This window comes from Triturus cristatus, chromosome 4_1 (assembly GCF_964204655.1).
Source record: "Triturus cristatus chromosome 4_1, aTriCri1.1, whole genome shotgun sequence".
Lineage (NCBI taxonomy): Eukaryota > Metazoa > Chordata > Amphibia > Caudata > Salamandridae > Triturus > Triturus cristatus.
The window spans coordinates 1,012,850,931-1,012,875,880 of NC_140585.1; the positions used below are offsets into that span (position 1 = coordinate 1,012,850,931).

Here is a 24,950-nt window from a genome sequence, read left to right on the forward strand (position 1 = left end):
AAGGGTTAAGCACAGGTTAATTTAGTGACTTTAGAAAAAGGAGGCTCTGTGAATAAAATATTTGATTAGGATCACACAATTTGGAAAAGCAGAGAAGCAAGTATTAATTTGAGGTTCTCTGGTATTATATTTTGAAATTCAGCCACCAGACGTGTATCTCTGTCCCTCCCTCTCCTGTTATCAAAGGTTACTATTTTGTATTTCATTTTTAGCTCACAGTGGCAAAAAACGACAAAGATATAGCTGACTTGACTTATGGCCCTCAGGCCCAACTAACAATCCAAGAATGCCTTTATTTAAGTGTCATCACACCCTTAACACCCCCCTGAAGCGACGCCCCTGAGTAGAGGAGAGGAAGAGGCTCGATGAGTAGAGGAAATTATTAACGGTGAAGGAATGAAAATGTCCACAGACAAAGACATGGACCAGGTCGCTTTTGATTATTACAGGCACCTATATAAAGTGAGGGGGGCAGTGGAAGAAAGAAGATACTTATCTTTCTAGAAAATATACCACTCCAGAGACTACCTGGGGATGACAGAGAGATCCTAGATAGAGACTGAACAAAGGAGGAAATAGAAGAAGCTACTAAACAACTGCAATCTAGAATGGTGCTGGAAAAGGAAGTCAGGCATCCAGGTCGGTGCTTTAGCTACAACATACAAAGGGGTCTAAGGGAAGTGTCCGAACAGACATGTACCCCACCCTAAAGCATGAAAGTAGCACAAAGAGGTATGTGTGGTTGATAGAAATATGTATCTCTGTAGTGAAGAAAAATATTTTGTTGCGGACGGTAACCCTCACCCTTTCTTTGGTGGCAAGCTTAATCATTGGGTCCCTCCTCATACCGGGACCGAAGGTGCCTGGTATGGGCTAAAACTCCCTATGTTGGGGAAATCTATGGAAAGAGGCAACCAGAAACAGAGACACTTTCTTAGCCTGCAACTTGAAGGTGATTCCATTCAACTTCATGCCAGATGTTTGGAGATGGTCATATTGATTGCTTCTCGAATGGGCCAATATTTTCAAAATGATAACTGCTACATGCTGGACATAACCGCCCTTACCTAATATACAACACATTTGTTTGGAATATAGAGGCTGAGGTACGCACCTCTTTATTGGATGGCGGCTCCTCACACACTGGTGACAGTGAACTCCCCAATATACAAATGTTTTTTGGGCCTCTCGACTCCTTGTCCTTAACAGTTGGTTACATTTCCCAAGGGAGAACACCGGTGTTAATATCCGTGAATACAATGTAATTACACACAATGATATATGCGGGCCCGGCCACGGCAATACCAATAAATGCAATGTCGATGCACTCCATAAAATGTGCTTGCATAACAATGTCTATACCAATAGAAGCAAAGTCAATGTATGCATGCAAAACAATGTCAAAACCAGTAGAAGCAAAGTCACAGCATGCCATAATCTATGCACGCATAACAATGTCAATATTGGCAAAGAAAGTTTTGATGTACACTAGGACAACTGTATGCACAATACTGAGGATGTCAGTAAAAATGATGTCAATGACCGCCATGTTAATTGTACACAATTTAACTAAGTCATTTCATTGCTATCAGATTCACCCAAGGTGACCGCCGCATCAACCCCGAGTCAGAGGTAGATACGTGGTCAGACAGGAACTGCGACCCAAACCCGAGCCTACCAATTGGCAGGTCACAGGTGGGGTAACAATTAGCCCAAAAACAAACGCACACTCATAGAAAGCCCTGACTGATCCCACAGATAGGCCGTTACACCACAAACAGGTCAGTTAAGAGGGGTCTGGATAATTCCAGTATGTGTGGGGACTATTGTCACAGGATATAATACAATTATGAGTCTGGTGGCTAACACTGCACTCCTGCACTTTTTCCCTTAATAAGTTTGGTAGGTCAACTGTGACGAAATATATTGGGGGAAAATGCCCAGTAATATCCCAGATGTGCACCTTATTCCTCAATGTGGGGAAAAACTCCAAATTGGTATTGAATTCCAATGCCTGTGTTATAACAGCCTCTGTGTCTCTGATTGTCCAGGAACCAGTTTCACACCTGTCTTGTTACATATCTGTATTCCTAAATTTAAGGAGTAATTAAATCATCATTATCTTAACGCAGTCACCACCATAGTCAAAATGTTAGCGGGTGTTTAAAGAAAAACTGGCTCAGTGGAGGCACATTGGTCAGCTGGAACCGGGAAATTGGCCCCATTAAAACATGTTTGGGCAGAGGCGCACGTTCTGAAATTCCCACAAAGATAGATGCCTCATAAAGTTAGGAGCACTCAGCCAATCAGGACACAGCATACATACCACATGTAGTGATCACACACTAACCAGACCGTACATCTGGACACATAAACACTGGTCCACACTAGCTCTCCACAAGGTCAAGAGTCACCTGTGTCCCCCTTATCAGATGGATGTACTTGTTGTTTATGACTAGGACAAGAATGCCAGATCGGTTTATTGTACCTCACGAATGGTATAAAAGGTCAGCCAAAACTTCTGTACAATGAGAGGCTTTCTTCAGAGGCTACTCTGCCGATACACTCCCGGCAACAGCATTTAATTAAACCAATTTGTTCATGTTTTGCCAAACACCTCTTGTTGTTTCATTTTGAAAGGTAAATTCATATCCGAGCAACACAGGAAGGGGTTGCCACAAGCGACACAAGCAGTACATCAGATTGGGAACAAAGCCAAGACATTCCCCGACTTCAATGGAAGGATCACAAAGGTGACACTGCTGTGGGTGGGCATGTGTTGGAGGATGTGTCCCAAGTGAAGGGCTTCTGCAGATGGGATGACATAGGCATCTGCAAATAGCGGAATGTACTTGGAGAAGGTGCGATAAAGACTTTCAGGCAGATGCAGGATGAATATGAACCAACCTCCTCTCACAGATTTAAATATGTACAACTGAATCATGCACTGGTGATTGGCCCAGTTTGCCAGAGGTCGGCGCTCTGTAACATTGGGTCCTGTTGGACAAACTACACAAGGGAGCGATTTCCACCATATATTCGACCCTAATAAATAACACTGACAACTTACCACATTCTAGAACCACATGGGAGGGAGATATCATTCCGCTGGAAGATGTAGACTGGGAGCCTGCCCTTATGCACCCAGTGGACATGGCAATAAAGGCAAGTCTATGCCTATTAAACATGAATACCTTACATAAGGCCTACTATAATATTTGCAGACTACACAAAATTGGCCTTTTTTTGACTGATAGGAGTCTGAAATGCAGGGAGGAGGACAGAACATTCCTGAAGATGATCTGAAAAGGGTGGGTGATTCAATTATACTGGAAAAATAGTGGGTAAGCTTTCTGAGATAATGTGCGCCAGAATTATAATTTAGTATCAAAGGTCTTCCTAATGGAATTGATCTTCCCGGATATAAACTCACACTTTGCTTATTAGAGCTAATGATCACTTAACAAGACATTGCTAGGTAATGGGGGAATCAGCTATGTCCTACAATTTAAGGATGGGGTGGGGGGGGTCATAGACTTACTCATGGCAGCAGAATAGATGATATACAAAAATAGAGGTTGTCATCTGAAATGTACCAAGATATAGGGGTCTTAGAGAAGTCACTGTGACTAGACGTTCTTACTGTAAACACACCCAATAATACCTGAATTGTTTAAATCACTGGGCAGATATCAATACACTGAGAGACTAATTTTTTCAATGAAAGTATGGGCAACTGTGTGTATATGTATATATGTATACTGTGTATATTCTGATCCAAACAGCCAAATATGATGTAATGTTTTAATCATATACGGTGTAAATGTGTCCAGTTTTACGAAAATAAAATAAATAAAAAGTATTAAAAACAATAAATTGTAAAGTCTGTTTAAACTGGGTCTTTAAATTGGGCCTACAGATAAAAAGATCTAAACTGTATACAATTTAAAAGAGTTTTTACCCTTTAAAACTATTCTTCTACAGTTACCACTGTGATCACATTTATCTGTACTAGTTTCTGTATTGAAGGTGTCAGTTTTTATAGTTATTTGATGCTATCAAAATACTGTAGCAAAATGAAAGCATGCAAATCAGGTCTTGTGTAACCTGCTGTGAAGTCAAGAAGCAAAAGTGAGATGACTAGTAAGGCCTTTTCCGGGAATGTGCGAGAGTTGCAACAACTAAGATCAAAAGGCACACCAAAACATACAAACCTAAAAGGGCATTGCGCGAAAATGAATTGGAAGGTTGACATTTCCTATAGCTGACAAGGGTAAGAGAAAAAGCAATCAGTCAAGGCTTTTTCTTTTTTTAATTACAAGTGTCATATGGATCTTACCACCATTACCATCAATATTACATTGCCAACACTACCACCATTATCACCAACGCCATCACCGTATTACCCTCACTACTACCACATTAATTTCAGCCACTGCCAAAACCACCTCTAGGTGACCACTACCACAACCTTTAACAACACCACTACCATTACCACCACAATGACCATCACTGGCCTCATAATTCCCACCATTATCCTGCAGCCTTCATATCACACATTTAGGGCACAAACAAACTGTGACTCTGTGTCCTGTTGGTCAATGCTGGCTACAACAAATAGCTATTGGTATTATGAGGAGGTTGTTAATAATTCACAACACCTTGGATACTTTGTGGTATGACGTTTAGCTGAATTGTGGAATTACAGGGGTTGAGTGTGAGAAATTGGTGTATTAGGTTACTGGAATGAGTACCCATTTTAAGAAATAACCACAATCCTTGCCAGGGTGAACCCTTAAAGGCACAAAATTAACCTTAGCTCAACCCCTTGGTAGCTAAGGCACACATCACACAGGCTTAACTAAGAGTTAGTGTGTAAAGGATTTCTGCAGTACCAAACACTAATAAAGTAAAAAACTAACACGAAAAATCCCAAACCAATTTTGAAAAGCAGAGTTGATTTTAATAAGCAAAATGACATAAAAATGACAAAAATCCAATAAGGCAAATCAGTGTTATAAATTGTTAAAGTTTAAATGCGAAAAAGCAGCAAAAGGCATGAAGGGCCAACTGTGGTTGCCCTCGACCAGTACTTAGGTGCAAGTTAAGACCAACTGCAATGGAGTGCAGGTCAGATACAGTAACCAGGTTTGACCCGGTCAGACGTTTTACCTTCAGCCTCTCTAAAATGGAAGTGAAAAAAACTTAGGCAAGACAGGAGGCTATTGGTGAAGAGGTCTCCATGACATTGGCTAGCCGCTGGGCACGATACCGGTGCCACCATTGGCATTTGGCGGGAAAGGTCAGAGCAGTAGAAATTAGAAGTTGGCACCCATGGAAGGTCCTTTGTCAGCCAGATACTTTTAGAGCTTTTGCCTTGTGAAGATTCCTACTTTTGAACTTAGACACTTTTTTGGAGCTTGATTCTTTTAGCGGTGCAAGGCTGCAGGGAGTAGTGTAATTGGATTTGCTGCTGTGGAAAGGCTCCAAGCAGGATCAACCTGAATCTTTGGCTGAGCTGCAACACACCTTCATTGAAGCAGCTTGGCAGGTTGTTTCTGGTCCACTCGAGGTTTCCCAGGTTTTAGGATATGTCAGAAGGAGTACACCTTGATACCAACAAAGGGTCCAGGCCACTGGGGGACAGCACTTGGACGTCATGGCTGTAACTGGTCAGCTGAGCAATTACAGTAATATAAAGACCTCTTGTAGTTTGCTGTGGTCCTGGAGCTTGGACAGGTCAGCCTTAAGGTGCATGGAGTCCATGTCTTCGTCATGGGTATAAGAGGGAGACCAAGTACAGTTTTCTCAGGTCACAGATAACAGGTCTAGTCCTCTTCTGTTCTTCCACAGGTCCCGAAAGTACTCTGAGGAGGCTACTGTGGGGTTCACATTTATGCCAGACACCTGCTGGTGGGGGGGGGGGGGGCCTGGCCCCGGCCCCTCCCTAATAAATAAACTAAAACTCACTCTCTGACTAAATTCAAAATAGTGAACCACTTCTCCCCTTGGGCAGTGCCTGTGTGCCAACCCTAGATGTGTGGCCAGGGAAATGATCAAGCCCTCCTCTGTGGTCAATCTAAGCCAGTTCTGGGGCAGCTAATCTCCCACTGGGAATGGTTCCTGCCTGACTGTGGGAACAATTAAGGGCCATGCCCGTAAAAGGGGTCATCTTTAGAGGTCAAATGTACAGTTGTAAAACTGTGCAGCTGGATACAGTGCTATGCCAGCAGTCATGTTTACACTGTCACTGCAGTGGGTGGTACAATGGGTGCTGTAGCCCATTTAAGACATTTAATTTACAGACACTGAGTACACTCTTGTACTGATTACTAAATTAAATAAGCCAATTAGGGGTATGCCAATTACTTCATTATGAAAGGTGGGCACATACACTTTACCTCTGGAGTTCTACAGCCAGCAAAAACAGTCAAGGCAAAAAGCTAGGGGTACACCACACAAAAGCTGGTCATTTCCAACACTGTTTGAGCACTCTCACGATAATCTCAGTGGTACTGGCCTCAGCATGGTTACATCCATGTTAAATCCACAACATGTTCACAAATCGGTGCTATGCTTCCAACTGGGGTAGGTAGTCCCCTTACATGTCACTCAGGCGAGTCATATCCTCAGAAAGATACTGTCATTGGATACTTACTGCCTGAAAAATCCAGGCAAATGAAACTTGTGCAGTTGTCATTTGTGTATCAGTATCAGAAGAAACGGAAAATAAAAAGACCAGAACGAAAAGAGACAAAAGAGGAATCTGTATTTTTTAATACACTCACGTCATAAATCTGCATACACACCAACTGGTGTGCAGGTGACATTGTTCTAAAATCTGGAAGAGTGAGCAGATTTATATCACAAAAAGGGGGAGGCTGCAGGCACTGAAAGAAATGACTGACAGACAGGAAGGTGCTGTGATATCCCACAGGTCTTATTTCGGGGTCAATCTTTCTTAGCTCGCCCCGGTTTACTGGAACAAGCTTCCCCTTCATATCGGCGCCTGTCCTGATCTCTGCACGTTTAAAAAACTCCTAAAAACATGGTTGTTTCGATTTTTTAACGCTATCTGTCCAGTAGCAAGCGACGAGATACTCCTTCAGGAGTGAGTGGTCACGCTACTATAACCTCTAACATAACATAACATAACACAGAGCGGCTCCAAGGGTGAGATATGTAAAGGCAATTTTGGGATCATTGCAATGACTTTTTACACCGTTCGAAATATATAATGTATTCAAAACGCTGTCTTTCTGTATTGCCAATTTCCCCACATTGATACCAAACTACTTACATATTAGACCATAGGGCATAGCTGCCTAGGCTTGAAGAAAGAGACAACTTTTGGATCCATTGAGTCATAAACAATTGATTATGTTTTTAGTTAATTAATGTAGGAAGTTGAAGTGGAAAAAATAGCAGCTTGTATGGCTATAACATGAGAGAGGCAGAACATGCATTACATTTTCATAAGTACTCATGGTACAGAATATTAAGGGGCAGGTGGTTGATGATTTGGGGTGTTAATACACGAAACAGACTTTTACTTACTGGTTTGCAATACATACATTGTGTCTGCCTACCAGGACCTCTTTTGTTTCAATGTTTCATAGCATTGCTTACATCTTGATTATTTTTGTAATACTTGCCTAGCAGGAGGGGGCATTCATGCTACAAGATATGAGTGGGTTGGAACATTCACTGGCACCAACTTAGTGTGCAGAATTATGATGCAGGAGATGGAGGATAAATAAACTTACGTAGCAAAGGGTAGAAACCAGAGGTTTCAATAACTTATATAATAATGAAAAGAAATTATACAATTAAATACCCTCTCTCTGTATGTGCATTGTAAAAGAGAATGTTTCATTACACAAATGAAAATGTGTCCTGATTCAGGTGCATAAAATGAATCTTACTGAACGAGGCCATAGTATTGCTTAAGCAGGTCATTCCATTCCATCTCAGTAATACATGGTGTAGAGTCCTCATTCAAGTCTATGTCATCATGCTTCATCTTTCCGATGTACTTTTCGCAGGCAGCACAGGCACGGGCAAGTAGTTCTGCAAAAGAAAAGTACAGTCCATTTGTTAACATAGTTAAGCATCATAGGAACAATGATTAAATCAACATGACTTCCTACTTTCATGTAATGTTTAATTCATATGCAGGAATACAGCTTACATTTCACAATCACCAAGATAGCAGGCTAGTGTTTAAGCTATCCCTAATGTTTACATTTATAAACCCTAAAGAAATGAATGCTCTTCAATACTGGGCATGTTACTACTGAGTAGTATAGAAGGTGAATACCTAGACACATTTGAAAATGTATGTCCTATAAGAGATTTCAGAGTGATTTTAATTACCTGAAATTGCAAACAATAATTAGGAGTCCAATGTGAATATTTCCTTGAGTGTTGTGAGTTTAAAACACATATGGGGGGTTAGGGCTTTGTTCCATCAACTAGGTTCATTAATGAAACTTTGCAAAACTTTGTTGCCAGTGTTAATGCGTGACATCATAACCTGCACCAGAAATTATAGTAATGTGGTAAACAACAGTTAGTTGAACAGTTAGTTGAATGTTCTAAAAAGTTGAAACCCATTGTGTAAACCAAGATGTCAGCCTTTTTAAAATGGTTTAGAATCAACTTAAAGTGTTCTAATTTGTTCCCAAAATTTAATGTGACAGCACATACATTCTGCTTGCCATCTTTGAGTTTCCCCAGGCGTTTAGAGGGGTTGGAGGGTACTGCATGTTCACATACTGTTATGAAACGCCCACAGGAAAATTCAAGGTAGCACAAGAAGCATCTGCAGTAAGTGTTAGGATTTTGTACTCCAGTAGATGGCACTCACAAGGGCCCTCTGCGGTCCTGCCTTTACCCCTGAATGGGAACCTACACACTTCTACACCTTGCAGTACCAGATCATCTTAATAGTCCAGTCCAGGCTTCTGCACTACCTTCCTGATGCATCATGGTCCCTGTTTCCTTTTTTAATAACACTTTTATTGGATTTTATAATATGCCATGACAGAAGTACAGTCCTGTGTCCCTTGTGCCAGATCTCCCTGTACCCAACCCCGCTCCATAAATATCAACAGAATCATGCAACATTTATTAGATCTGCGCATCGACCCCGTGGATGACCTGATCTTGCCCTCGATGTCCAAGATAAGAGAGTGGTCACCCTCAAGCTATATGTCTCTATTAGCCGCCCACTTACCCCAAACCCTGCCGTGCTTCTGAGGACATCCTCTAGCTGCATAAACGGGACGTTCCCTAACCATGCACCAATCGACCCCTTTTTTACACGCAGCCACCAATGGCGGGGACTCTGCTTTCCAACAGAGCTGCGCATCTCTCTTTGCTAGTGTGGCACCATCCAAAGAAGTATTGTACTATATGAAATCAGCTTCAAGTCATCAGTTACATGCAAGAGAACAAGCTTCGGGTCTCGCGGTATTGAGTGAGCCAGGACATGCCCTATGCAATTCAGGGTACCCTCCCTAAACAGGCGGAGAGCCATGTACTGTGTAGAAAGTCTCCAACTTGACTGTGGCACCATAGGAACAGGAGTTAGGTAATCACCCTCATATGGTAGAGCCTGTAGAAAGTGAGATAGGTCCTATGTAAATAGTTTAACTGAATAAGATGGAGTCAAGAGATGGTCACACCCCTTGGGGAGGAGCAGCCCTCCATCTAGTCATCATCAGAGAAGGCTCCCAGTTCCTGCTCCCTGACAGAGCTCGGCTCCCCGAACAAATCTAGCATGTGCTGTATTGAGAAACGATAGACCTGGGATACCTTGTGATCACCATGTTTGCCTTGTAGCAGTTTAGCCTCTAGCGGATGAAAGTCAGTAAGTTTGTCCAAGTCAGTAAGATAAGGCAGGAGGGTTTGTCACAGCTGCAGATAGCGGAAAAACTGACTGTAAATGGAGAGTATATTCCTCTGGGAAGGTTTGATAGGATTTATGTGTCGCCCCCTCAAGTACACCCCCCTAGGTGGAGATCCCAATATTATCCCAACCGCAAAAACCCAGCAGCTGTGCCACTTGTGGAAGCATGGTGTCTGCCCACAAGGGTGTCTGACCTGTCAATTTCTTGTCCCAAGCCAAAGCTTTTAAGGTCAGCTGCCTGGTCAAGATCACCATCCTAGTCACCAGCAGAGAGCCGACGGGAGCACCCCACCATAAAGAACCCACTTTTCAGTAGCACAGTCTGGGTCTCCCTGAGTTACGACCACCATTCATTGATGATTACAAGGTGAGAGGCCCTACAGTAACTTTCCACACCTGCAGCTGTAATACCACCATCGCAGATGGCCTTGAAGCATTTAGTATGTGCTATGTGGAGGGGTCTTGTAATTCCGCACGAAGCCTCTAAGTAAGGAGTGAAGGCAAGAAAAAAAGGATTTAGGTAGGGCATAAGGGTAGTTCTACAGTTGTAAAAGACAGTGGAGAGGCACCATCTTGAAGATGGTGGACCACCTCAGGAGGGACAATGGAACTTGGTCTCCATCTGCATACTGTCCAACAGTGGCTTGATGTTCATTGCTCAAGCTAGCGTGGTGTCAGGTGTCATCAATACCCCTAAGAACTTAAATCTTAGGTAGCTACCAGTATATCAGCCGCCCAGCATAAAACTGGCGACAGGGTACTAACCGAAAAAATCGTGGACTTGAACGAGTTATGGATAAGGCTGGATGTTTACCCAAATATCCACAACATTTGCAATTAATCCAAAGTCTCGAAGTCCCAGGGTGCATAAAAAAGATTGCTGCATCATCTACATAAAGGACGATGCAGTCTGACAATGCTGGGCTCCAGTCAAACCCCAATACCTATGCATCAAACGCAGCCACTCCGTAAGAGACTCTATTGCTATTTCAAATAGCAGGAGAGATAGAGGGCATCACTGCCGCATTCCCCGCCCAATAGGGAACAGGTCACCGGAACGTGTGCCATCAAGTCAGTAGAAAGAAAGCGGACATAGGCGATGGATCTGGGACCAAAATTAAGCCGCCACTGGTGAGGAAAAAAGCAATTCCAGCCAACAGAATCAAACCCCCTTTCTATAACCTCCAGAAGAATGAAAGGGCCAGGCCGTCAGAGCTATAGCTTGGTGAGCCCTGCGTATGTTGCGTCATTTGGCCCTCCAGGGCATGAACCCTGCTTGACCTGGATGCACCAAGGAAGGGATGATTCCAAACAAGTGATCTGCTAGGGCCTTGGCTCAGATTATCACATTTTGTTTTCCCTTTGCAGAGTTATTTCCTTTCCCCACTTAGCCACCAGCATCAACCATAGTCTTGGATGTCTTCGGAACTGTAAGTGGGAAAGAAACATTGTTCCCACAGCAACATTCTGATGTACAGGTTAGTAGTGGCTTAAAACTGACAGATGTTGAGCCCTTACTTTGGTTTGACTGCATGTTAACAGTCTGTCTATTGATTTTCTCCCAAATGCAGAATGTAAATTGAACTGTGACCATACCATCTGGGGAAAGACCCACCAACAGGACTGAGAATATTCAGTTTATTCACCAATTCATAACCTATAGATGAAAACTGGACAAGTTTTAGTTAATACTGGGAAGGTCCCTGATGGCAGTGATCACCGAGTACTTAAGCAGGACCCTCTCTGACCACAATCCTCTACTATTTACTATTGGATGTGGAAAACCAGGTCACAGTTGTCCATCCACTCATGGTAACAGCAGATTAGGGCTCTACTTAAGCTACTGTTAACAGAGAACTGGAAGTGTCATACATACTGAGCAGTCCTAGAGGATAGAGAGATCCTTTCTACCCTAGGAAAGAAGAGGTGGGGATACATCCTCCAAACTGAATGCACAATACTAAAAAGGTATCACACCTAGTCTCATGATGCTATATGTGATGAGAGGAGGTTCTTGCCGCAACTAGACTCCATGCTACTAGGCGTGGGAAAAGAAAACATTCCTTTTCTTTGAATAACCCTCACACACCATAGTAGCATGATGCTTCATCATCAGGTTCAACCAGACTTCTAAAGGTCAGGGTGGGCTCGACCATGTTCCAGGGAGCTCTTATTAGGAAAAAAACTAGGAGGCGTAACTAAAGATTAAAGAATCCCTCAACTACTCCAATTTATCCCTCTATTAGCGGAGTGGGTGGGGACAGTAAAACTAAATAACAAATGGGAGTATGTAGGATTCAGTGGTCCTATGACCCTCCCTCAACCCTTCACGTAAGCTATCCTTCAGAGGGAACATAAGGGGTGTGATAATGATCTACTATAAAGACAATAAAGTCTCCACTGTGGGAGTGGACAAGGAAGAATTTAAGGAGGCTTCCACTATAAGAATTAGTCAGGGAAAGAGGTATAAAGTGAAAAGAAACCGAGAATCAGGCAGAAAATTATGTGCATACTCGATGTTTAGAGCTTAATTGATAAGACTCTGTCTGCAAAATTGTTAGAGGTGAACACTTCCCATGGAGATGGCTGGAGATTAATGCCATTTTTGCAAACCACTATTATCGATTTGGCCTCAGACACCTTTGCTGCATGTGCATCAGCTGGCTGATTTCCTGGATGCAGGAGGTCTCCCCAACTTTTGTCCTGATCAGAGATAACTATTAGGTGGCCTAACCATTGTTGAAATAGGGGAAGCAATTAGAATGCTGGGAAAGGAGAGCAACTCTGGCACAGGCAGACGTCCTGTGCAGTTCTATACCACACGTAAAAGTCTAATTCCACCACAGCTTTTTGATTTGTACTTGGCTGTGTTTGCTGAGTGATGGCTACCCCCAACTCATGGAAGGCTGCAATAGTAGTGCTATCGTAGCATGACAAAGACACAACAGAAAGGATCTCTTTTCACCTTTTGTCCAAGTTACACCTGGGCACCCAATATTAACATCCCTAGTACCCATCAGTCAAAACAGATTTGTGCTTGTCCATTACACATTCCCCAGCTTCATATGCCTGTTTCACCCGTTGGCCAGCATGCACATGGAGGATTCCCTTCACTTAGTGGCTTCACATGATATGGAGGGTTTGATACATTGGGTTGGACCCATGAATTTTGGCCTGAATCTGATCTGTCGGATAATGCTTATGCGTGCCCTGCTTATGGCATGGGTTCTTGCCGGCCAAGCAATCTCAACTCAGAGGAAATTGAACATAGCAATAAAGAGGGATGCCAGCTTTTGCCTTTGGTATTTACTTTGACCCTTTTGCCTAGAGCATTTATAAGAGGTTCAGTAGGGGTCTGGAACTAGCAGGAGGCCAACATGTTATATCATTGTATGCAGAGCAATATAGTTGGCTTCCGTACCCATGGTAACTCCCAGGACGGGTGTCGTTCCAAGGTGGGCTACAATGGAATCCATAGCCCTGAGGAAAATGTGATATTAGGAAAATCAAGACTGACCAAACATCAACATGGAAACTTTCTTGGTTAAACTTACCAGAGACTCTGATAATTGGCACCCAGGAATATAAATTATTATAAAAAGAGTGATTGGTCACTGCCTGTGACTTGCAAACAGGTGTCCTTACACTTGTCCACTTCACTTTATGTTCTTGAAAATGGTACTGGTGTGAAAGCTAACCATGCATTTTGAATTTAGAAATATATTGTGATAAGGCTTGAATTTCCCCTCCACCCTGCCCTCAAGTAGGCTGATTTGGGAACTGAGAGTGACACACAGCTGAATACTGATGATGCCAAACAGTCTTTTTGCACCTTAGCAATGCTTTGCCGCTCCACAAAGCATCCCCCACATTGTAAGTAGAATAAAGAGGTTGAAATGAGCTATGGCAGTTCCACACTAGAATATATAATCGTGGACAGTTGATTAGCCATTGTTGCAGAAGTAACAAATAAGATACTAATATTGATTGATGATAGGCAAGGTAGGTGACACATAAGAGCAGGAGGCTCCCCCACTCCTCCCTATTCTTGCACCTTTTTTTCACTCTATGATAATGCACTGTTTGTAATGCCCTTGATCTACAGTTTGCACCACATTAATGCCCTAATTCATATCTTGGCGGTATGTATACTCCATCTCAATGGCAACAGAGTATAAATACTACCAAGATAATGGTCCACTCACCCGATTTAGATGCAGGCACGCCATAGGTTTGATCACGGTGGAGACTCCACTGTCTCCGCCATGATTAAACCTCTCCGAAGACCCTGCAGAGGAAGAGTCATCGGAGGCAGACCTCTAATTCCACCTACCTAATTTAGATGGGTGACATTAGAGTTTAGTTCACTGCCATGAAAACCATGGTGTTAAGGGACAGTGAAAACTGCTAAATGCATTTTATTTTTATTTTCAAAAAGAAAATCCTGCTTCGGTGTTTTCTTTTAGAAAAGAAAAAAGAAAACATCATGGTGAAGGGGACCCATCATGTTAACTTAGCATTCGATTCAACTTGAGAGTGTTGGTGAAGTAATACTGATAGATGGATACCAAGGGCCCGATTCACGAAGATAAACTTAGACATTTGGTCTAAACTTAGACCAAATGCTTAAGTTTAAGAATTTGGGAATTAAAAAAAAAGGCATTTACAAGTATTTCCTTCATGTCCATACCAGGGGCGGAGTTTGGGTCCGAGTGTGGACATATAGATAGTACTCGTAAATGCCCTTTGTGAATTCCCAAAGTCGTAAATTAGACATTTGGTCTATGTTTAGACCAAACGTCTAAGTTTACTTTTGTGAATGGGCACCCCCCCATTTTTTGAGTTAAAAGTGAACTTGTAGTTTAACAGACCCAATTATCAATGACGTGATATGTGATACTGGGTGCTTTTGCATTATATACCAATAAAAGCCAATAAAGATATTATTTTGAAAAAGTATCATATGTTTCACCTATTAACAAGCATTGGTGTTTCAGGAGGTGACGGTGTATGAAAACTAGAATACCTAGAGACTGAATAGCAAAAATTGTTATACTGATGCAGTGATTCTCGCCTCCTCTAATTGCACGGACTATTATGGTCCGATTTCTGACAAATTTATGGCTTTCTCTCTCTCTCCGGTCACATTCCAAAATGATGTGGTCCCACATTCATGTGCATTGAAAATCGAAATACATTTAAAAAAATGAATCCTTATAGATAGTTTTAAGTCTTGCTGGACTGAGTAGGAAGGCCTCTGCTCCTATTTTTTGGAAAGGAGAGATCAGTTGGCGTAGCCTCCATCTTCTCTCTACCGTAATATGGCAGAAGTCTGGTCTTACGAAGAAGGAGAGACCCTCCGCCGAACGTCGTGATTCAGGCCTGGCTTTGTCAAACACCGCTTGGCATAGTAAAAAATTGCCAAAAAAGATTAATATAGCTCTAGGCTTATTGTTAGAGTCATGTTTTTTCTTAAGCATGAGAGGGAAACGATGTACTCATTGAATTTCCTTCTCCCAGTCCCACTGCCCAAGATCGGGAAAGCCTCCTTTCATCAAGCGCAACACAAAGCTTCTGAAGTCGTCACCCTCAGCATATTCAGGAATACCTAGTAATCTTAAATTGTTACGGCGCTGACGATTTTCAAAATCTTCAAGCTTCCACATAACGTCATTCATTTATTTCTCATTTGTAGAGATTTGCTTAGCAGAGATCTCTGCACTTGTTTCTAATTTTACCACTCGTTCTTCCAGCACAGTAGTCCTCTCTGCTATCTCGGTGCAAGATTTATTTACTTTGCGTATTGCACCCTGGAGTTTTTTTGTTGCGAGATGAGCTTGTTTATGTTCCATTCTTGCTTCCCCTTGCATTTGCTTCAAGGTATCGTAGATCAACTATCTATAAGGGCTCTGTTAGAATATTTAATTCGGAAATTCAAGCCCAAGAGTATCTGATGGACATTAAGGGGGCTTCAGAGATATCAAAGATTCCATTAGGGATGATCACTAGATATTTTTTGAAATTCAGACTGGGGAGGGAAAAAGGTGGGAAGAGAAGAATAAATCTCCTTTTTTACTCTTGGTCTTTTCTAGGATTAAATTGCCCTTATCTAAGTTAAAAGTTTTTTTGACTTTATAGCACTATAGTGGAGATATCCGGGGGGGAGCAGTGGATGTTTTTTTTTTTCTTTTCGTTTTTTTTAATTTCCGGGGAGCGACAGTCGGGCGGTGGGGGAAGCAACTCTATACAGGAGGCATCATGAGGGTCTTCAGACCTTTCTTGCCAGGGGTTGGAGGAGGTGGGATATTTAAGGCAGGAAGGGGGGACGGCATAGCTACTGTACTGGTCTTACTAAAAATGTCAGAATCCGCAAGTTTCAGGGGTTGGATGTTAAATAGGAAGAAAGCAGAATGGTTAAGATGATATACTATAAATGGTATTGAAAAAATTAAGGATAGCTTCAATCAATATTTGTGGCCAGAATAATCCTTTGAAAAAGCGTAGGATCGATATAGATGTACAATACTTGAAGGCAGATATAATCTGTCTTCAAGAGACTCATATTGAGGCTAGTAGGATTAAGATTAATGAATTAACGGGCTATCATTTAGTATCAGCTACTACACAGGGGACCTGTACTAGAGGTGTAGCAATCATGGTGGAAAAAAATTCAGGCTTAAGGTTTGCACGTTCTAAGTCGGACTCGTATGTTAGATGGGTTATTACCCAATGCCTTACTGAGGGCCACACTTTTACTTTATGTTCTTTGTACGGCTCGATATTAGATGATCCGGTGCTACTCAATTGGCTGAATATTGAACTGGTGGGCTGGCCTCTTCCTATTATTGTTTGTGGGGATGCTAATATAAACTTAAGTAATCAAATTGGAATAATTGGTGGAAGATCTTATACGGGACGCAAACCTAAGGTATTCAAAGCTCTATCTAACCTATATCATAGCCATGGCCTTTTTGATGTGTGGCCCAAGCTGAATCCTCATGATATGGGTTATACATTTTTTTCTGCCCCGCACCAGACTCATGTCAGGCTTGACTACTTCTTTGTATCTCAAGAAATACTAGCAAAATCTAATATACAGAAATACCCACAGGTGATGTCAGATCATAACCTGCTAGTCTTAGAAATTCCGATACAAATCAGAGAATCTCCAATTTCTCATTGGACGATCAATAGAGCATTGTTATATGAGGATGAATATATACAACACATAAGAGAGTGAATTCCTCGCTTCCTAGAAGAGAATAAAGGAAGTGCATCTATAGAGACAATTTGGGATACACTTAAATCTGAGATTAGAGGGGAAACAACTAGGTATGGGTGGGCTGAACAATCGAAGGAGAAAAAGCCTTAATGTGAACAATATCAGAAATTGACTACAGCCGAAACGCAACTGATTCAAACCATTATTAGCAAACAAGGAATAGAGCAGGCATTGAATACAGTTGCTACTATTAAATCTAAGATTATAGAAACAACAACAATCAAAGCAGCAGGAAAATACACTGCTTGGCGCTCAAGCTTATATGAATGCGGGGAAAAGGTAGGCCATGTATTGGCGATGCGGGCAAGACAACGAATAACTCATGGAAATATTTTATTAATAAAAGAACCGCGGAGAGGGCCGGTCACTGAACCTAGTGAAATCCGTGCTGCTTTTCATGGCGTTTATCAGAAACTTTATTGTGATGAAGGTAGTAATGATGAAGAAGCAATGTTAGAATTCTGACATGGAATTACAACAGAAAATGTAAGTCGAGAAGATCGAATAACTTTAGAATCTCCTATTACAATTGAAGAAATTCAGAACGCTGTTAGTTCACTCGCCAGTAGTAAAGCCGCTGGACCAGATGCTATTCCTGGAGAGTTCTATAAAATCTTTTATTCATCATTACTAGAAATAATGAGACACGTATTCTTGAATGCTCAGAATGGTTTAGCGGTCCCCAAATCTTGGGAAAATGCCAATATTGTGGTGTTCCCAAAAAAAGGAAAACCACCCAGTGAAATGGGTTCATATCGACCGATTACTTTAATAAATAGTGACAACAAAATATATGCTAAAATATTAGCTTTTCGCTTGGCAGCCCTTATTAAGGGATTAGTTTCGCCAGCACAACACGGGTTTGTACCTGGATGCAGTACAATTGATCACATCCAACGGGTTATTACCCTTTTTGATGTAGCTGGCACTACAGGGGACCCTATCGGACTTATCCTTCTTGACGCAGAGAAGGCGTTCGATAGGGTCTCCTGGCCCTTTCTATGGGCACCCCTAAGGGATGGAGGACTGGGGGATAAATATATTACAGCTTTAAAGTCTATGTATCGCAACCCGACGGCCCGTATTTCTATCATGGGAGAAATGTCGGACCCAATTTTAATAAGTAGAGGGACCCGGCAGGGGTGTCCCTGCTCACCATTATTATTTGCACTCTCCATAGACCCTCTAGTCAGGAAAATAGAAGCCAATAATTCGATCTTTGGAGTACAGAATGTCGGGGGGAACACTAAAATATTAGCTTATGCTGATGACCTTGCCATTATCACTTCTAGCCCTTCGATTACCCTACGAGAAATTGAGAAAGAAGCGGATCTATTTGGGAAATACTCAGGCTATCGATTAAATCAGACTAAAACTCAGATATTGACTAGTAATAGTCTTCAAATAAACGATATTCGGGTGGTCCAAAAAGCGGTCTATCTGGATGTAGAAATTACAGCTGATGTGTCCAAAATTATGGAGAATAATTTAAATCCTTTAAATGCCAAATTTAAGACCGAATTTCCACGCTTAGAGAATTTAAAACTTACGCTGGTAGGGAGATGTAATATTATTAAAATGATTTTATAATTTCTAAGAGCCATACCTTTGCTCATTAATAAAACGTGGTTAGCATCGATGAATCAACTTTTTTCTAGATTTATTTGGGCAAACTGCCACCCGCGCCGAGCCTTCAGACTATTAACTTTGCCTAGAGAAAGAGGAGGGTGGGCGGTACCCAATCTTCAATTATATCATTGGGCAGTGATGCTACAGAACATGAAGCTACTGCTTATTGAGAAAAATGATGTACTGAGATATGACTCTTCCATCCCTATTTTTGAATTAATTTTGGGAAACAAAGCTAAGGGTTGCCTTCTACGGCATGTTGATTTTAACTACTATAAACGCGTAAAATTTAAAACTGTAATAAGTGCATTTAAGATTTGGACCACGGTTCGCAAAAAAATTGGGCTAGGGCTTTTTAATGTGTATACCCCTGTATATAAAAATAATCTTTTTCCTCATATTTTTAATGATGGATATATGAGGCAATGGTATGACAAAGGAATACGAACTATCGGATATCTTATAATTGGATCTGATATGCTACCGTTTGATATTATAAGAGATACATTTGGGTTAGATAATTGTCAATTTTTTAAATATCTCCAATTAAGAGACTTTTTGAGTAAAAAAACTGGTGGGCTCTCTGGCTTTTCCAAGATGCAACTAATTGAAGAATTATTTAAAGAATCAAGTACTCTGGGTGGATTGTACGGAATGCTCATTGATCTAATCCCTGATGATCTGAGTAAACATATAGACCGATGGCAAAATTTGCTGGAGATTGAAGCTGAGGATATTGAGGATTCACTACACATGGCACAGACATCTTTTATGGCAACTAATTTACAAATCCAATGCTTTAAAACATGGTTCAATTTATATATAACACCAGCTAAGATTGCAAAATGGGGTAGAGAAATAGGCTCTACCTGTCCTTGTTGCCAGCACCCAGCCGCAGACATTATTCATATGTTTGCGACATGCCCTATGCTTGAAACTTTGAAATCCAGCGTGAAGGGTTTTTTAACAAGTATACTTGGTTATGAAATTGAACTTAGTCCTCAGTTGATTGTGTTAGGGATAGGAGATCCTCTCTCTTTGAATTTAAATCATACCTTTGTATTTATTGCCTCTACAGTATTTAGGCTCTGTGTAGCCACCTATTGGCTTGATTCTACTCCTCTGTCTGGCCATCATTGGTTAGAAAGGCTACTGGCAATATACAAGTTTGAAAAAGCTGTTTATGCTAGGAAAGGCTGCAAAATTAAAGCTAAAGGTCTAGCAATATGGGCCCCTTTACATAACTGGCCAACTTTGAATGAACAATAATGAATTTATGAATTTATGGATTGTATATTACTCTGCTTTGCTCCTTTTTCTTTTCTATAGTTTTTTGTATAAAATAATGTCGGCTTCTGACACTTGGAATATATGTATTTAGCCGTGGGTGGGGAGGCTGGGCGGGGGGAGGTAAACGTGGGATGTAATTTGGCTTTTTCTTTTCTTTGTTGTTATCTTGATGTGGATATTACTGTGAAAATATCAATAAAGATTTTTTTTTCAAATGAATCCACATACTGTGCTTTGAAGAATGATGAATATAGTATAACAATTTATTTTGTGTGTTACTATTTTTGAATATGTGTGTTATCTTTGGGTATTTGTTTGTGTGTTGCTTTGTATAATCCACATTGTGGTCAGTGTGTGTGTGCATCAGTGTGCATCTGCATGTGTGTTTATGTGGACGTTTCCTGCGCTGCCACTCATCTTCACATTATTCATCACCAATGTAGCTTTGTGAAAGTTCTCGCCAAAATCTTGCTACTGCCATCACCCACCAAGTGCTTCAGTAGAGACTCAGTGTTATTAAATAAGTTATTAGCCAAGTTTTTATATTCCACAAACATCTGATCGTGGTGGGGAATTTCAGCCTACATGTGGATAATGCGGGTTGATTCCTGAGGTAGTGAGTCGGTGAATGGAGCCATACGTAAGGAAGACCACTCACTCAATGTGGTCCTCATCCCCCTGTACTGGTAATGGTCTAGGAAATTGTCCCCTCAGACTGAACTAATCAAGCCTTGGTGCTTTTTCATGCTAATCAAGATGTGGTAAAGAATGTCTGCAGTTAAAAAGTTCACTATCCTTGTCTGCCTGTAGCACAAAAAGAATATAGAATTCAACTACAGAGACTGCAGTAGCTGTAAATTACAAGGAATGGTTACAGGAGGTGGCTCAGCATAGAACAAATCGACAAGGTGAGGGTGGCTATTTTTTGGGAGGGGGTCAGTAGAAATATAGGCTAAGCAGTGGTATTATATTGAGGCTCCTTGAACAAATGACATCCTTCCTTGAGGCAACCACAAGTAGGCCACATTCAAAACCAGCTCACAATAAATTACTTGTGGTAGTTGTTCTACAGGCATCAGGTCCTTTGAGAGCACATGTGCCAAAAGGACTGGTGGTTGCAAAGTACACTATATGAATTCCTTTACTGAACCTGGAGGCAATCTTGTCCTTCACCTGACAGCACCGCAGATTACCCAATTCAAGACTGAATCAGCAGAGTCAATACAAACTTCTATGCTGTAGCCAACTAACCACGCACCCTGGTTGCCTTGCTTGCATGCACAATACACCTGATGACCGAACACATATACAGAAACCTTACACACATACAGTCAATAAATGTATAGGCAATCAAGGGTGCCAAACACCGATTCACCATTTTTGTAACCAATTACCTGGGAAAGCAGACTGTGTAGATAAGGTCTACTTTTAAGAACTATGCCTTGATACCTTTGCGCACGACACCCCTTTGGAAATCAAAAGACTTCAGCAAAAGAAACCTACAGCAGAGTGTAGAGGAAGACACATAGCATAACTGTATTTTTCCCACGTATGCAAATCCATATTCTGATGCCTAAACCTAGCAATCACTGCTTACCGAAAAGATTGTCCAGGACATGTTTGTTGTGTGCTGCACATTACACAAACTACCAGTGTATGGTGGAATGCCTCTTGAGCAATATCCAAACAGCAAATTGCAATCACACATGGGCAACTTCAATGCAGGCTTACACACTAACACAGATACAAAAGATGGACACATGAGAAAACAGGAAATCCCTCTGCAGCTCTCAGATGCTCAATGCAGGCTTCTAAGCCTTAGGTTAGACTCCAGCCCTGGCTGCTGGGTCCAGTCCTCCATAGTCAGTTAGGCCCTTTTGGAGCCAGAAGTCCTTTTAATTTTTGTGTCTCTGGAGCAGACAAGCAAGAGGCCATTTAGCTGAACTTTGGGTAGCAGTTCGAGTCCCTGGATGCCAGTAGAGTTTGGGAATTTTTGACACTTCTTTTGTCAAGCAGGGCATTTTTCTTTAGAGGTAGTGTTGCAAGGTCCAGAAATGTGAGTGATTAACCTCATTTATAAAGCACCCACCACCAATAGAGGTCCATTGGAGCTGATACTACAACAACCTGGTCAAGCAAATGGGTTGTCAACTTTTGCCTGAAGCTCCTAAATGTGGATGAGAGCCACATGTGAAGAGCATCCGAGAGCTAAGGCCCTTGTACCAAAAAGAGCCATCAGTGTGCGATTTGATGTTGAACTTTAGTACCAATAGGTTTTTTCCTAAGTCTTACGGTGCATGCCTTGAGCTGGCAGGTAACAATTAATTTTTGGTGACTAGACTTCTGGGGTCTACATTATGCAGGCACCCATATCAATGACATAAGGCTTTGAATGCAATATGGTCTCTAACAGGAAACCAATGCAAGATTCACCATGCTATATAGACATGATCTATCTTTTTCAAGCTAGGAATTGCAAGGAAAAGAGCATCCTGCTTCCTCTGTAGTCTATCTGATGGAGAGTTGTGCAGGCTCACAGTCACAGGGCATTAACTGCAATAATTAGTGTCTGACTGGTTGAAGACACTACTTCAAGCAACTTGAGTGAAAAAAACAGTCTGAAACAAAGAAGACACCTAGCTGTTTGTTATCTGTGGGGGCTTACTTTGGGAAGAAAGCCATGGTATAACTCTCCTAAGAAAACTAAAGACCTAATGGAGGTGGCTAGTTTTAATCTGGTAACACTCCTCTCCGTCTTGTGTACAATCTTTGAAAGAAATGTGGCGAAGCGACTCCCATGGACTCTCAGATGCTTTAGACCCATGGCAATTGGACTTTTGTTCTAAAATAGGGATGGAAATTGTGATGGTTCTGGCCACAAAGGAACTGAGAGCCATTGCAGTTGAGGTAGATAAGCAGCATTGACCCTTTTGGATCTATCCATTGCATTCAATACTAAGGACCAGTTGTTCCTTTTAGAGTACTTGAAGAAGGCCGCTAAAGGGGGCACTGTTCTACAGTTGTAGTCATCATTCTTGGAAGGCCATATGCAATTGTATTTATTTATTTATTTATTTGAGAGTTTTCTATTGCACTCATCACTCAGGAATATGTATCAAGTATCACGGAGGGGGAATTATGTTGACAGCAAAATATAAGCTTTCATCTGAACAGAAGAGGAACCAAAAGTGTATATTGAATGCAAACCAAACATGCATATCGGATGGGATCAGCATTGAGGACAACAACTCATCACAATATATAGTCTGTAAAAGAAGATTTTTTAATGTTTAATTATCTGCAGAAGGAAATTAGGCAGGGGGGGTAGCCTTAAATTGCTTTAATCGAATAGTAATGACTTCTAGAAGGTTGTAGCCACATCCGAGAATGAATGGAAGGTGGACAAGCTTTTTCATTACAAATCCAAAAGTACCTTCATCTTCATAACGATTCCAAAAAATAATGTATGTCTCAATGCTTTTTAATTAGCATTTTTATCCATTATCTATTATTATAATATCATTAGGTCAAGCCTAGACAGCGCTTGCACTGTCTGCAAGACATGTTGTATTGTATTCTATGTGTATTAAAAAATTAACTGCTGGCTGTGCCATTCAAAAATGTACCCTTCCTATTGGTGTTGGGTGGTAAAAGTCCCTCCCTTCTCTCCTTTAGGCAATTTCACTTAGTGAGTATTTAGTTTGACGATCACACTGTGTAGTGTGTGATGGCCCCTGTTTACAGAGACAGTGCATCTGTTAGCAATTATCCTTGTCATAACTGCAGTCTGACTTCCATTCTGACCTAAAGAAGCTCTGTGGCTTTGTTTCTGTTTCAGTGTGCATCTGTTAACAATTATCCTTATCTTAACTGTAGTTTCATTTCAATTCCAAAAAAAGCCCTGTGCCTTTGTTTATGTTTTAACATGCATCTGTTATGAATTATCCTGATGGTTACTGCAATATGACTTATATTCCAATAGTCAAACTTGAAAATGATATTAAAAAACCACGGAGCATTTTATTTTACTAATATTAAACATTTTGTGTTATTAATTAAATAATACGGTAGAGCGTTTTTAGTTCCCTTTTCTGTTGAAGTTGTTGGGGCTTTTTAGAGCTAAAGCTGGTATTATTAAAAAATACTTTAGAGCATTTTTTGTTTCTTTTTCTGTTGACGTTGTCGGGGTTTGTTTTCCGTTTTGCCAGTGGACATGGGCAAAGATGCTGGAGTCATGTAAGGTGTGGTTGGAAGTAAATCGCAGTGCATATGCACTTGTTTCGGCACCAGCTTTTTAGAGCTAATGATGGTGAGCACAGGCAGGACCTGAGCCAATTAAAGCTGGTGTTATTAAAAAATACATTAGAGCATTTTTAGTTTCTTTTTCTGTTGACGTTGTCGGGGTTTGTTTTCCGTTTTGCCAGCGGACATGGGCAGAGATGCTGGAGTCATGTAAGGCGTGGCTGGAAGTAAATCGCAGTGCATATGCACTTTTAGAGCTGACGATGGTGAGCACCGGCAGGACTCAGGCCAATTAAAGCTGGTGTTAATAAAAAATACGTTAGAGAATTTTTAGATTCCTTTTCTGTTGACGTTGTCGGGTTTGTTTTCCTTTTTGCAAGCGGACATGGGCAGAGATGCTGGAGTCATGTAAGGTGTGGCTGGAAGTAAATCGCAGCGCATATGCACTTGTTTCGGCACCAGCTTTTTAGAGCCAATGATGGTGAGCACCGGCAGGACCCGGGCCAATTAAAGCTGGCTTTATTAAAAAATACATTAGAGCATTTTTTGTTTCTTTTTCTGTTGACGTTGTCGGGTTTGTTTTCTGTTTGCCAG

General features: G+C 41.3%; 1 protein-coding gene across 1 annotated transcript in view; it reads right to left on the reverse strand.

The window, feature by feature from the left end:
- The window catches only part of TTLL8 (tubulin tyrosine ligase like 8), a 478,385-nt gene that overhangs the window by 160,700 nt on the left and 292,735 nt on the right, over window positions 1-24,950 (reverse strand). Inside the window, exon 11 of the mRNA XM_085651194.1 lies at window positions 7,926-8,070. Within this exon, the coding sequence (XP_085507320.1) occupies window positions 7,926-8,070 (145 nt within the window). The remainder of the gene's footprint in view (window positions 1-7,925; window positions 8,071-24,950) is intronic.